The 14,996-nt window shown below is 37.4% G+C and overlaps 3 protein-coding genes and 1 pseudogene across 3 annotated transcripts; 1 reads left to right on the top strand and 3 right to left on the bottom strand.

Annotated features, from left to right (window-relative positions):
- Positions 1-3,803: 3,803 nt before the first annotated feature.
- On the bottom strand, positions 3,804-5,457 carry LOC145208935 (protein shisa-like-1a). The gene is made up of 3 exons (XM_080079183.1): positions 5,276-5,457; positions 4,968-5,157; positions 3,804-4,546 (listed from the first exon to the last, which is right to left on the bottom strand). The coding sequence occupies exons 1-3, from the start codon at positions 5,337-5,339 to the stop codon at positions 4,429-4,431; spliced, it is 372 nt and encodes a 123-aa protein (XP_079935309.1). The 5' UTR covers positions 5,340-5,457; the 3' UTR covers positions 3,804-4,428.
- Positions 5,458-8,707: 3,250 nt separating this feature from the next.
- Positions 8,708-10,252, bottom strand: LOC145209063 (uncharacterized). The gene is made up of 3 exons (XM_080079316.1): positions 10,200-10,252; positions 9,412-9,513; positions 8,708-9,311 (listed from the first exon to the last, which is right to left on the bottom strand). The coding sequence occupies exons 1-3, from the start codon at positions 10,250-10,252 to the stop codon at positions 8,708-8,710; spliced, it is 759 nt and encodes a 252-aa protein (XP_079935442.1).
- A 1,585-nt stretch (positions 10,253-11,837) lies between these two features.
- On the bottom strand, positions 11,838-13,124 carry LOC145209048 (uncharacterized; annotated as a pseudogene).
- An 855-nt stretch (positions 13,125-13,979) lies between these two features.
- On the top strand, positions 13,980-14,519 carry LOC145209038 (uncharacterized). The gene has a single exon (XM_080079288.1). It carries the CDS (start codon positions 13,980-13,982, stop codon positions 14,517-14,519), a length of 540 nt encoding a protein of 179 aa, XP_079935414.1.
- The last annotated feature ends 477 nt before the right edge of the window (positions 14,520-14,996 follow it).

Here is a 14,996-nt window from a genome sequence, read left to right as displayed (position 1 = left end):
AGATATGAAGTTCATGCTAGTTTGTAATATTTGGACAATGTTAAAAATCTATAGGCCTATTAAACCAGTAAAAAATTTTACCTGCATTTTTATGCAGATATCAGCGGGATTTGAAGCTCTGGACTACGCCAATACCCCGTTAGATTAATTCCACGGCTAATGTAGCCTGTAAATACCCATCGTGAATTCACAATCTAGTCATTTTTTGGCAACTTATTTAGGCCTAATATTCTTTTTATCATTCAGTCATTCACAGATGAAACAATTGTACCAAATTTTGTAGGTCTGTTGCAGAAACTTCTGCACCAAAAGGGTATTGTAGGTCCTAGCCGACTAGCGCAAAGTGTTACGGTAAACGCGCATTGTTAGATCTAATCAATAGTAATAAAAGATGCTTTTTTCTGCTCTTCAATTGTTCTTTTTAAACTAAAACGAGCAATTTTGTTTCCGTTACAGTGCGCTTTCGAGCGAGCGGGCCAACGAACGGTTTAATCCAATGTAAATACACCCAAGCAGTTATACCAAGCATCAGATTGTAAGCGGGCCCAAATTTTAAGCCCGAACCCGAATGTACAAGCCCCAAACCTGCCCCCGACTTTTTTGTGGTCCGAATTAGGCCTGAAAGGTTATTTACCGAACAAACCAATTTGGAAACTAAAAGGTCTTAACATATAAGTCTGTGGGATGTTAGGACACTTAATTGAGTGTCAAACACTACACAAGCCTCCAATCCAAGGATTTCAGGAAAAACATTCCGGAATTGGGATGAGAAAAAGGGCTTCAATTCCAAGATTTTGGAACGGCACAAATAAAGTTTCTTTTCCTACACACTATAAAACTGAGAGTAAGATTTATGTTGAGTAAACGCAGAGCTTACAATTTCCACAAGACAAAATATTTTGAACACAATTAAGTAATTATATGTACTTTGGGTAGCGAAACTTATAATATGAGTCGCGCCGTAAAGTTTTTGTTAATTTAATTTTTTCGTAGCGCATTTCGTTTGACTAAAGTAAGTTAATATCTGGAATAACATTTAGTGTTTGGTACAGGATCTATCCCGCAAGTAGTAGGCATCTTTATTGTCGACGATCACTGATTATACATAAAATTATATGTAATTAAGAATAATTGACGAAGCAACAGTGCTTCCTAATCAAAATCAGTCAACAAAGTTGTTTAGCGATATATATTTCACCCCAAAAGGGCATCTTCAGTCGTTCTGTGAAACAACGGGTGTAAAAGTAAAACAAACCAAGCAATGAACTAAATCAAATCTGGAATAAATGACTTTTCTACCAACTGTAAGCATTTCTCTGCGCTCTTCGGCTGTTTAAGTCTGTGAACTAGATGCAGCTTCAATTATAGTGGTAAATTGTAAAAAAAAGTTATAATCGTTAGTGACTGAATTCTAGTGATGGGACGGGTACCCGGTATTGGGTATCGATGGTATAGAACGGTTTCAATGGCATCGATAATCGAAATATTCTGTCTCAGTTTTCGATACCAACGTGCGAATACCGAAGTTCAATACAGGCAACTCTATGCCAATATTTGCTTCGGACAGCACAAAATCGGGAAAAAGTTCCGCCAGGTTACGTTTATTTGTTTCGCTATCGTGTAGAGATCACATTTTTCTGCATGGGGCAGGAACTTGACCGAATGGTCTGGCGCGCCTGACCCATGTACAGACATAAAAAACCCTGATCGGGATTCGTCCCCGGAAGGTTCCTGGGTTCAAACCCCGTGAAAAAAAAAACATTTTTCTGCATGTGTGTGTGCACGCCTATACCCCGGCCATGGCAGATATATAAGCCAGTGATATGCAACTAAGTACAACACTGTACTTAAGTACTCGGTATCGAAGGTATATACATGTGGTAGTCGTACTCGCTATCGGTACTCGCTTCAAAACCTGCCAGGTTTTAACCTGGTATCGTCCCATCACTACTGAATTCCATTGGCAGGCATCTTATATTGTGCATAGTCGTAGTTTACAACGCCAAAATCGGATTTTTTTATCCAACTCCGGCTTGTAAAGTGCAACTAGTACATCTTTTCACTTTAAGTATTGTTTTTTTTACTTGCCTTTAAAAGAATATTTTCAATTTTGTCCAAGTAATTTTACCCTTCAACGGGCGCCTTAAAGCAGTGTTTCATGCCACCGGACCAAACTACAAAAACGTGGCCAAAATACCGAAACAAAAATGTTCAAAATACCGGAACGGAACGAATTTCCGTTCTGTAGCCTACATTTAACATAAAAGACTTAAAATTTTGCTTCCTCGCACCATATTAACAGATTAATTTCCTTCGAATGAAGAGAGTTGTAGCGGTCACGTGCTTTCAAACCATCATTTTAGTACTTTGGTTGAGCTAAGCATTAAGTAATGGAAAATTTTAACTTTGTAACCATGACTTTTCGTTCCATGGAATTTATATGCTGCTTTTGCGACATATGGTATCGAGCGGTGTAACTTTACTGTTCCATGTGTTCTCATGATTCAGTAACTATTGGAAGCACATATTCAGTGTCGTTGTTACATGTTCCCGTATTCCTGATATGTTCCAACAGCCTGACCATAAGACAGGCTGTTGCGTGAACCAGGTGTTTCGAAATAGTTGTGCAATCCATTGCAGTGCTGCATATCTTTGCAAGCGTTTAACTTAAAACAAACTAATAACTGATGTGAGTAAAAGAAGGTACTGTTCTGGAATGATCGCATGAAAAACGAGTATCAGTTTAAAAGCCAATGTTTATCGTTGATATTTTTTTCTTTTTCCATCGTATCCTTTCCTTGAGATAAATGAGACTTGATGTGTGTTGCGTAACCAAAATAAAAGACAAGAACTAAATTGCTCTTTTGTGGATCATGTCGGCTCTATGCAGCAAGCGTTAAGAATCGTAATAATGAACTTACTCGCTACTGCAGACCGATACGAGCCACAAGAAGCAGAAGAAATAACGAGCTTTCAAGTAAACAATAACACAGCACGCGCGCACACTAGCCCCCGCAGAGTCAATTATTTGTACTCCAAAATAGAACCACCGCCTCTCGGAATAGTATTCATACATTTATTATTGAATAATCTCGTACTTTTTGTTACCCAGTATTTAGAATTTTACTAAACAATGTTGGAGGTCCTTCCAATGATATTCCCGAAAACAGGATTTTTATGAACTGAGTTGTGCAACTGTTTCTGTGTTTTTGTGGTATGTTGTAGCCCCACACTAATCCTTCCTTTGCAATTAGTACCTAATGATTTTTCATAGCTTCATCCTTATTTCTAAGATTTGTCCTTATTTTTAAGGGCAATGTCTTAGAAAAGTTCATTGTCCTTATTTCTAAGAAATGTCCTTATTTTTGACTTGAGTCCTTATTTTGCCTTATTTTTACTAGTTCTACTATTTTTACTAGTAGAACAATTACTAGTAAAATCCCTGCTACAGATAAAAGTAGACCTAGATCTGAGCTGTTGTGAGATGCACCTAGTATTTTCTACGAACAAGGAGTTGCTATTGTTTATGGCCAAAATATTGCATATGATATGTCATGGCTTGTATAAGTACAAAGATTTGTTTTAAAAATGTTTGTTTCGTTTTGTATAAAAAAATAATTTGTCGATTGTCCTTCTTTTCGGCTTCAAGTCGATGGCAACCCTGGCTATAACACTAAAAATAGTTGATAACTGCTGCCCCAAAAAGCAGTGTGAAGTATTAACTTAAGACTTCTTTAATTTAAAGTCCATCTAAGAAAACCCCCCCAAAAAATCAAAGAGTTTTGTTAAGATTTGTTGCAATGGAAAATTAAAAAAAGTTTATTATGATAAAAAAAAATTATGTTGGTTGGGTTAACACATAGCATTCACAGTAAACAAGATATTGTACACATTAAATGAAGCAACAATGTAAGGCACCAGTAGTATTTGGTCTTACATGTTTGTTTAAATGTAGTGCATAAATTATTCATTCAGTGTCAATAGGGTAGATACAACAGAACACAATACTATACAGTGTATCTGCTACTAGTTTATGAGAAATAAAAGTGTTTTCAATTTTAAAGGTTATTGCTTTTAAATTTGCATATCCAATGACCTAACAAATGGTACACTAAAAGAAAAGTACAATAAGGAATCAAACCATTTAAATGTTTAATAGTGGACAAATCAATAAATCTATTGTCAATATCTAGAGCACCTAAATAAATTAAACTCATCAGTCTTTTAATCAATACTTATACTGATTAAAATCGAACATTGGTTGGCTAACATTAGGGAAAGGTAAAACATAAGATCTTACAGCACTTAACTACATCGACCTACATTGTATTATTATCGGTGCAGTAACATAAATAAGTTTTCCATATGCAACAACTGAAGAAAATAAAAGTGCGAAAGTATGTTCCACTAAAAAAGTTGGGCAGTCATTTAACACCAGTGTTTTTTTTTGTTTAGGAGGAAAAAATGTGACAAAAAGTCAACGCAAAGAAGGATAACAAGAATCCCGCCATATATTGACACGGCAACCAGGGCAACAGTTCCTTGCCTGCAATGTAAGTTAAAATCACAGACATGTTGTTTGTGCAAAACTAGGGTTGTCAACTTAACACTTATGAAGAGTTGGTTTGATTATAATGGTAGGGTAATAAAAAACTGTTAGGCTACTGCAACAAAACATGGAAATAAAATTTGTTCTTTTATAACATTTAAATCTAATTTGGACTTCCTGAACCAAAAACGCGTGTTACAAAGTACAATTTAATCCAATTTAAAAAAGTTATTTGGGGGCATAAACAGTACCATAAAACAATGTAACATTCTCATGTGGATGTCATATAAATGCTTTACAGTACATTTCAAATTTAATGTTCATTGAACTTTTAAAATTCGAGTTAAATCCATTAACAACCAAACTATTTGATGCAAAACACACACAAAAATATATTGTTAATTGGAGAACTGCTTACCTTGGTAATGCTGGATGAACAACTTTATTTATATTATAAACAGAAAGTGTTTGATTATCACAACATGTCGTTTGTGAGGAAATATTACAACAAAAGACATCTTTGTCTGGGTCAGAGAGTCGGGGACAAGCAAATGCCCTTTGGACAAAATTTTCTGTTGTGTAGCTTTCACATATCTCACCGTGACACACTAAAAACACAAAAATGTTTTCCCTTGAAAAAAAGGTTAGAAAAAATAACAAATTACAATGTTTTATGATTACATTTTTTATTATTATTACTTAGTACAAAATGATAAAAAATCAAACCTTGTGAGACTAGCATGAATACTCCAAACCACTCCCAAAAAACTTCCCATGTTTTTGAAGACATTATACTACTGCATCAAACAAGATTGTGATTTATACTTTTCAGCAACATTTTCACTACTTCGTTCTTCTGAAAAACCTTGGTGTGTAACTGTAAACAAACACCACAATAAACTCACAACAGAATAGAATACAGAAACGTTTGTTACCTACCGGTAGATTGCGTAAAGAGCGCAGGTATTTAAATTACAAGTGAGACTGGGTTAGGGTCAGGAACTAAACTTAACGTGAAGGCCTAAGTTTTAAGATTTATTTTATTTTTATTATAAAACCTTAACCTAATTGCCCTAACTAGTGATGCACCGAACCCGCCTAAAAAGGTTCGGGCCGAAACCGAATATTCGGCCACGAGGCCGAATAATTTCGGCCGAATCAGGCCGAACCTAAAATCCCCGTTTATATGAATGTTGCCAAGTGAACCTTGTGTCGTGGATGCGAGTGGAGTGAATTATGATAAATCAAAATCACTTTCACTATGCGGAAGTTTTACTAAACTTGTAATATTTTGTAGACATTGTGGCTCGTTATATATACACAACAATTAGTTAATTTATTACGTTTCGTATAGGCCAGGGGTTCCCAACCTTTTTACGATCCCGTACCACCTGGACGCTCTGCACTGCCACGCGTACCACCATAGAGCACTAATGTGCTCTATGCTGGTACCACTTCTTGCAGAACAACTAATTTGTTTGAATCATATTTCATTCAACGCTATCTTAAGCACCAAAACAGTAGATAACTTATATCTATCAAGAGAAATCATTTGACATAATTAACGCCCACTGTGCCGCAGCGTTGTTCGGCTTTTCATAGCAAGTAGCAACTATGCTTTTTGTTGAGAATTGACATGACCTGTATTTTGAAGATCGTAATGATACGAAACAACAGGAATAGTTACGTAACAATGACAATAGGCCTGGGGACTGTTTTTTTGTAAACAAAACCAGACAAACAAAATATAAAGTTGCAAATTGAGGTTTTTGTGAACAAAACAGAAGCTACTCGCGTACCACCTGAAAACCCTTCGCGTACCACTAGTGGTACGCGTACCACCGGTTGGGAACCCCTGGTATAGGCGAAAATGATAGTTTAGGCATTAATTCAATGCAATCAAAAAGTTCGGTTTCGGCCGAATTTTCGAAAAAAGTTCGGGCCGAAACCGAAACATCAAAAAACAGCGTATTCGGCCGAAATGTTTCGGCCAACCGAAACTTCGGTGCATCACTAGCCCTAACCTTAATGTGTAACCCCCATATTTAAAAGCAGAATTCTGTGAACATGCTAACGGTTAGAGCTTTTGGGTTGGGGTTGAGGCTAAGCTATGTCATGTCCTCTCTTGATAAGAAAATGACAATTGAAATAAAGAGTGAATTGAAACGATTTTTATTCACCTAAATAAATAGAAAACAAGTACATTTTAAAGATACACCAGTACGTTACGGACTCCAAACTGTCGAAATAATCTTTGTGTTGTGTAAATAACAGGAAAAGTAATATACAGGCTTTTAACACAAATTAATGAACTCAATATTACCCTCTCTAAATATGGAAACAGGCATAGGCGCCGAGTTTTACAAAAATGCAAGGTGGCGAACGTAAAATATTAAGTCACTTTATGTGACGTCACTAATGAGTGCAATCACAAGACAAACTCAAAGCCCAACAAACTTCCAACAGAATGCAACGTTTGTCTTAATTTAGAAGACGACGATATGTTTGAAATAATATTTAGTTTTGTCATTTGGTTTTGCAACGTTTAAAAAATGTGTCGTAAAGTTGTTGCTGCTTTATATCCGGAGATAACCATTTATTACAACACATTCGCAGACAAATGACCACATTCACTGACAGACAATTGTGTGTCTGACGTCATAAACAAGGCACTAACCTAATCACGTTGCAGTTTTAAGCCACGTTTTGTGGTTATTTCTCTAGTACGGTGGTTCCCAACCGGGGTGCCGCGGCACCCTGGGGTGCCAATTACAATCCTTAAGGGTGCCGCGAGATATTAACATTGCATTACTGCGGCCCATTCTTTATTTTAACTTTAACCCGTGCGGAATTTATTTATTTTTAGCCGAGTATCAGTTATAAATGTTAAGCACTCATTTATTTCCTTTAACACTAGACGGCGTTTCGCTTGGTTCATCATGATAAAATTGTTGGAAACTTTTGCATGGGAATACGATACATAGCCAATCGATCGATACATAGCTAATAGCACGATACACACCTAATCGAGAAAAGGCTAAGTTATAAACCCTTTAACTGCGGCGGGCCCATAAATAGGCTCGAAGACATGGTCAATTGTAAATCGCGATAGAATACAAACTGGTACGAATTTTGTTTGCCGACTAAGGTGCGTTTGAAAGCATTTGTACAAATTGCTGCTATGTGTGAGTGGATTTTTCGTATTAACGAACATAAAAAAAAAACGAGAACGTCAACTTATAGTCGAGGAAGAAATGCGCGTGTCTGTATCGAATGTGCCCCCAAATATTAAAGGACTTTGTGCAAGAAGCCAAGCCCAAATTTGCACTGACTTTTAAACAGATACATTTATTTACGAGCGCTATACTGTGCAACTCATTCTGTGTTATTTCATACAATTATTTGAAATACAGAAAACTCATAAAATTGATCCAATTTTGCCAAGGTGCCGCAAATATTTATCTCTTTGATAGGGTACCGCAAGGTCAAAAAGGTTGGGAACCACTGCTCTAGTACGATTGTTTAAAAGCAAAATTGTTGCTAATTTTCTTCAGATTTGACGACTTTTCGTACGATATAGCTACAAACAAACCAAAATATCGAGCGGGCACAATAAGAAATAAGAGGCAAAGGAAGGCACAACGATAACAAAAACAGAAGAAACAACAAAAACAAAATACAAAAAAGCGACATACGAGGCAACCAATAAACTGACTATCTGACTTTAGACAGTATCATGTGCTGAATGTTGATAGTAGCGCCGGTTAATTTTAGCAATTTGGCTTCAGCGTGGTCCAGCAGGGCGGCATCAGGACTCTCAGCAAACGTTACTTGGAAACATTCAGCCAGGTCCATTTTTTTTAATACGCGATGGCGTGCTTGAAGGCGTAATGCTGGCTAACTGACGCATTGTCACTGTGTTGATTAAAGCTGTCTAATTGGAATGAATTCCAGATCGTACGATGGCCCGTCCAACGCGTACAGAATTTATTTTTGGTTCGGCCGACATTTTGGCTGCTGTACTAATAACGATTACCGACTGATTCTGTATCTTTGGAAACCTGTTTCCATATATAGAGTTGTACTTGAACAAAAACAGTGATCGTAACTCAGGGACGACATCTAGCGATAAATACATACATCACAACTTCCCTTCGTTTAAATTGAACTTAACTGGCGTCTCGAAGGGTAAGGATTCACAATAACATTCAATGGACGTAAATGAACACGATTACGCCGATACAAAACACCATCACTAGTTTTTACGAGATAAGAGCGATGAGACAATTGTTTTTCTATAGTTCCTTGTTGATCCCATAGTTTGTTTTGGGTATTGTATAGTTTTACAGGAGCGTTGACTTGTAATTGCAGCATGTTTCTTGTTCCCCTGTCATAATACTTCTTTTGTTCTTTTCTTTCTTTTCCATGCGGACGGCAAGTTGAATTTTTTAACGTTTCGATATCCAGGGGCATCGTGTGTCTGATTTGCCGACCCATGAGAAGCTGTGCTGGTGACTTCCCGCAAAGAAGAGGAGCACTCCTAAATATTAACAAACTTTTGTTAAAATCCTGGACACTAGCGTGAGCTTTTTTAAGTAGTTGCTTCGTTGTCTGGACACTACTCTCAGCCAGGCCGTTAGATCGTGGATAATGTGAACTCGAGGTTAAATGAACAAAACCCCATTCCTCGGGGAATTTTGCAAACTCCTCACTAGAAAACTGAGGAGAGTTATCACTGATAACAGTTTCGGGAAATCCAAACCTGGAAAAAATTGTTTTCAAACCACTTATAACAGAAGCCGCAGAAGTTGTATAGTCAACGGGGTTACTTATGGATATCCGGAGTAGTAGTCCACTGTTACCATAAACAGTTTTCGGTTCCAATAGAACAGGTCAGTTGCCACTTTCTGAAGGGATAAGAAGGAGCTTGGTGAGGTTCTAACGGTTGGCGTTGTTGCTGTGACCTGAATGTTGCACAAATGGCACAGGAAGAAACCAAACCAGATATATCGTTAGATAACCCAGGCCAATATATACTTTCCCGAGCTCGTCCTTTGCATTTTACTTCACCCAAATGGCCTTCATGCACACGTTCTAAAAAATAACTGCGCATAGACATGGGAACAACTATTCGAGATCCACGAAACAAAATACCGTCAACAACAGAAAGTTCATTTTTAACATCCCAAATAGGGTTTTGCTAAAACAGGACAAGCACGCTTATATAAAGGCCAACCATTATTTACAAGATGCATTACACTTTGCAACTGTTCGTTACAAGTGGTTTCACTTTGTAACTTTTGTTTAACTAGTGGCATACAAACAATAGCGGACACAATTAGATCAACATATTCACTTACACTATGACAAGAAGCGATTGAACGGACACACTGTTTTCAACACATCTTGATAACAAATCAGCTGTGTGCATGAATTTACCCGGGGTAGACTCTGCGCAGTGAAGTGAAATCTTTGCAACCGGATCATTAGACGTTGAATGCGCAACGGATAGTTATTTAAATCCTTGAGAAACAATGCTATAAGAGGTTTGTGATCAGTTTCTACCACAAATTTCTGACCATAAACATACTGATAAAATCTTTCACAGGCAAAAGTGATAGCAAGCAATTCCTTTTCAATTTGTGCATACCTTGTTTCAGCGGTTGTTAAAGCTCTTGCTGCATATGCCACTGGCTGCCACATGTTACCATGTTGTTGCAAAATTACAGCTCCAAGTCATGTTTTGATGCGTCTGCTGAAATTTTGATCGATTTCTTTGGGTCGAAAAAACGAAGTACTGGGGCAATTGTAACGAGCCGTTTTAAATTCCTCCATTCCATTTCGTGTGCTTGTGTCCACTCCCAGTTGCTCCGTTTATGCAATAACAAACGCAAAGAAGATGTTTTAGTAGACAAGTCGGAAATGAAACGACCTAGGTACGTGACCATTCCCAAAAATTTTAGCAAGTCACCCTTAGACTGTGGACGCTTCAGTTGCTCTATTGCATGAACTTTATTTGGATCAGGTTGAACACCTGAAGCACTGACAACTTCACCAAGAAAAGTAATATTGTCCGCCCCGAACACACATTTTTCCTTATTGAGTTTCAGATTATTGCGTTTCAAAACCGTTAACACATTTTTGAGCCTCATGTCATGTTCTTGCTTAGTTGAACCCCAAACCACAATATCGTCCATAGACGTTACAACGCCGTTCATGGGTTCAAACATCATGTACACCAACTTGTGAAACACTTCTGGCGCGGAACAAATGCCGAACGGCATGCGCAAAAATCTATAACGTCCAAACGGAGTGTTAAACGTACAAAGCCTAGAACTACCAGTCAAACTTCGATACTATGCCACCCTTTGGGACCGAGAGAAAGTGGCATAGTAGCGGAGTGGCATAATAGCGAGGGTTGTTTTTAAACATAGCCTTGTGACGTAACAATGTACCGTAATGCCACGTTGTGTTGTACGAATATAATTTATTACAGTATACAGTATAATTTATTACAGTATACAGTAGAATTTATTCCATAATACGGATAGATCGTGCCTAGAACAAACAAGATCTGTTAGTTTTGCCGTGACACAAGCACACAACGGCGTTTACATAACTCGCTGCAAAGCCATGAAACCTCTTAACGTAACCACGTTTGTTTATTCAACGATGTGTTTTTCGTGTTTTCTCTGTTTTATCATGAGCTCAAACCGAAAGTTGTCAGAAGGCCCAATTTTTCAATCCATAACCAGACCGTTAATACAGTAATACTGTACTCTCATGTGTCATAGTATCAAGGGTAAGGGGTGGCATAGTAAATATATTTTCTATTGAATTTAGTTGGTGACGATCAAAAATGGTATAGTAGCGAGGGTGGCATAATAGCAAGGTCGCATAGTATCGAAGTTTGACTGTATGTATCTTCATCCAATTTTACTTGCCAAAAACCAGACAAAGCGTCGAATTTAGAAAATACTTTAGCATTTGAAAATTGACTAATGATTTCTTCTCTAGTCGGAAGACAGAAATGCTCACGCAAAATTGCTTTATTTAAATCTCGCGGATCTAAGCAAACTCTTAGTTTTCCGTTTTTCTTTTCTACTGTTACAAGAGAGTTCACCCACTTAATTGGTTCTTCTATTCTTTTGATTATTTGCATGCTTTCCATTTTTTGTAGCTCCTGTTGTAGTTTGTTCTTGAGTGCAAATGGATTTTTTCTGCTGGGACGGACTAGGGGACAAACTCTGCTATCGGTCTTTATTCGGTGACAACCTGGAACACAACCCTATCCTTGAAATAAATCTGAAATACTGGACAGCAAATTTTGTTCGTCACTGACAATCGGTTCAAGTCTATTTATTAGGCCAAGAGTTACTGCTCCATTTAATCCTATAATAGGCAATGCATTAATCTCCACAACAACAAATGGTAGAGTAAATGACTGCTCCCTGTACTGAAGTGTTAAACTAACGGTCCCACAAACTGGAATATGGTGGCCAGTATAGGAGATCAATCGAATATTGGTAGAAGAAACACAAGGACGTCCCTGAAGTTTTTGAAAATCATTTCGTGACAAAATATTCACTTGGGCTCCCGTATCTATCTTAAAAAGAAGTGTACATGAAAGCACAATGATGTCAACAAGCCAATCTTTTGGTGGACTGGTAGTACTTACAGATTGCATGTTGTACGTCTGAATGGTATCTGCATGTTGCGCTTGCGGGTGATTAGTTGCACTGCAACATCGAGCGAAGTGGTTTCTTCCACCACACTTCAAGCATCGCCTTCCCCAGGCAGGACACGCTCTGACGTCATGTCGCAACGCACAAAATCTGCAAACTCGGGGCGCTGGTAATTGATTACCACGTGGTTGGCGTTGAACAGCATCTAAGCTAAAACTTGTAGAATTTGCTGATCGAAACATTGTCATTTGTGACCTTACTGTTTCATTTGTTATGCACATTTTAATAGCTTTTTCAAGGGATAATTCTTCTTCCCGTAGCAAACTTTGACGAAGTTGATCACACTTAATACAAATAATAATTTTGTCTCGGATTAGTGAGTCGCAAAGATCACCGAAATCACAGCTTTTAGACAGTTTTTTTTTAAATCGGCTATAAAAACATCTATTCTTTCACCATAATTTTGATTTCTAGAGAAAAACCTGTATCGTTCGCTGGTGATGTTCTTCCTCGGACAACAGTAGCTTTCGAATGCATTGATCACAGTTTTAAAGTGCATTTCTTGTCCTTCTTCAAATTTAAATGTTGAGTAGATGGTTTGACCTTGCTCTCCCAACACGTCGAGCAACATTGATGTTTTAACTTTTGAAGCCTTTCCGTCATAACCAACAGCTGTCAAATATAGCCTAAATCCCCTAATAAACTTAACCCAGTTTTGTGACACATTGCCACTCCATGGCATAGCTTCCGGCAGTGAGAACGAACCTTCCATTTTATTTAAAACCACACTTCTGACACCATGTCGTGAACGCACACACCTTTAAGCGGTTACCTGTATTGAATGGCCGTTTAAGACGCAGTATACGGTTATATACGAAATGTGACGTCATAACTCAGGGACGACATTTAGCGATAAATACATAGGCTACATCACAACAACTAATAACGCTGACTCGGGAAGTCACAACTCTCGAATATCTCGCGAATTGACAGTTTTTGCTGTACGAACACAAAAACATTTGATAGCTCCGTAGCCGTCAGGGAATCGTCGAAAATGCTTTTCGGCCATGCAACTCTGGGGTTCATCTCGTCCACGGACCAAGTCAGGTCACCAGCAAGCCCAAAGTTTGACTGCATTTCTGTCGCATATGCTATATCAGGGGTGGGGAACCTGCGGCCCGCTTCCCTTTTTAATGTGGCCCGCGTCACAATTTTGTTAAAGTATACAAAATAGGATCTAAAGAATAAAATTTTGATGTACAGATGTTTCCTTGAATGACTTCGACATTATCGGTGATTTATATTCAATATCTTCACTTAACAACGTCGTAGGTCCACTTTAAGCTACTGTCAATAAGATCTGATTCTATTTGAATAAGATCTGGTGCGAGCCGAAAAATAAGTAGTTGGGAGCCGCATGCCTCTATTTGAATAAGGTGTATTGAATAAGCCTACAAGTAGAAAGTAAATAAGATTTGTGAATCTGTTAAATGTCTCCAACTACACCGAAGAAAAATGCCAGCACTTGCAATGTTTCAGCCAAAATGGATATACTTATTTCCCAAATCAATCAAAATAAAGATGAAATGGCTGCCAAACTAAATTCTGTCTTAGCTGAGCTGCACACCATAAAAAAAAGCCAAACATTTTTGTCAAATAAATATGATTTCATTGAAAAAAAACTACTCAGCACAGAACAAGAATTAAAAACCATTAAAAAGGAAAATGTACAACTGAAAGAGGAAATGAAACAACTCAAAGAAGATGTGGAGGCATGCAAAAATGAAGTAAATACATTGGAGCAATATAGCAGACGTGAATGTTTGGAGATAAAAGGTATCCCTCAAACCAGCAATGAAAGCACTGATGAAATTGTTGTAGCAGTTGCTAAACGTCTTGGTGTCACAGTTAAAAAAGAAAACATAAGCACCTCCCACAGACTTGGTTCATTGCAAAATCAACAGCACAACAAACACTCCACACCAATAATCGTTAAGTTTACAAGCAGAAAAATTAGAGATGAAGTCTACAATAATCGGTCTAAATTGTTCAAAACAAGGGTTTCTGAAGAAAATTCACACCAGTCACCAATATATATCAATGAAAGTCTTACAAAAGCAAACAAAAAAATGTTTTATCAATGTCTCCAATTCAAACGACAGAATAACTATAAGTTCATTTGGACAAGAAACGGCACCATTCTGTTAAAGAAGGATGAAACATCTTCCACAATTGCTATCCATAATCAAGAAGATATGAAGAAAAACAGCATTCCAGAATCATAACTGTTGAAGCAATCCAATTAACTGGCAATCCAATATGTATGTATTCTTTTTTGTTTTTTGAACTTCCCATTGTTTTGATTTGTATGCACCTGGTAAAATACCCCTTATTGTCATTTCAACATTTGCATAATACATCACACATCAATTTCGAACAAGATACCCCAATACATTCATGACCAATATCAAAGAATCAAATTATTTGGATATAGAAGAGTTTAAAACACTGATACAAACCACTACTTCTAATGATTTAATATTACTTCAATTCAATGTCAGAAGTCTTACATGCAACTTGCACATTATGGAAGAATTTCTGCATACAATTAATTTTGAGCCTCATATCATTGCAATCACAGAAACTAAGTTACATGCAAACACAACAAGCAACATTTCACTTAGTGGTTATACCTTTTTGCATGCTGATTCACCAACAAATGCAGGGGGTGTTGGAATATACATCAAAACATCTTTGCAGTA

This window comes from Phallusia mammillata, chromosome 1, assembly GCF_965637545.1.
Source record: "Phallusia mammillata chromosome 1, kaPhaMamm4.hap1.1, whole genome shotgun sequence".
Classification (NCBI taxonomy): domain Eukaryota; kingdom Metazoa; phylum Chordata; class Ascidiacea; order Phlebobranchia; family Ascidiidae; genus Phallusia; species Phallusia mammillata.
The sequence above is the reverse complement of the archived record's forward strand: the minus strand, read 5'-3'. Positions and strand labels throughout refer to the sequence as shown.

Coding starts and splice junctions, on each gene's coding strand:
- LOC145208935 (XM_080079183.1), bottom strand. CDS start 5,339: ATGTCTTCAAAAACATGGGAAGTTTTTTGGGAGTGGTTTGGAGTATTC. Junction 5,158..5,275: donor ATTCATGCTAGTCTCACAAG/GTTTGATTTTTT, acceptor TTGTGTTTTTAG/TGTGTCACGGTGAGATATGT. Junction 4,547..4,967: donor GTTCATCCAGCATTACCAAG/GTAAGCAGTTCT, acceptor CTTACATTGCAG/GCAAGGAACTGTTGCCCTGG.
- LOC145209063 (XM_080079316.1), bottom strand. CDS start 10,252: ATGTGGCAGCCAGTGGCATATGCAGCAAGAGCTTTAACAACCGCTGAA. Junction 9,514..10,199: donor TTAACAACCGCTGAAACAAG/GTATGCACAAAT, acceptor TGCAACATTCAG/GTCACAGCAACAACGCCAAC. Junction 9,312..9,411: donor GGAACCGAAAACTGTTTATG/GTAACAGTGGAC, acceptor AATTTTTTCCAG/GTTTGGATTTCCCGAAACTG.
- LOC145209038 (XM_080079288.1), top strand. CDS start 13,980: ATGAAACAACTCAAAGAAGATGTGGAGGCATGCAAAAATGAAGTAAAT.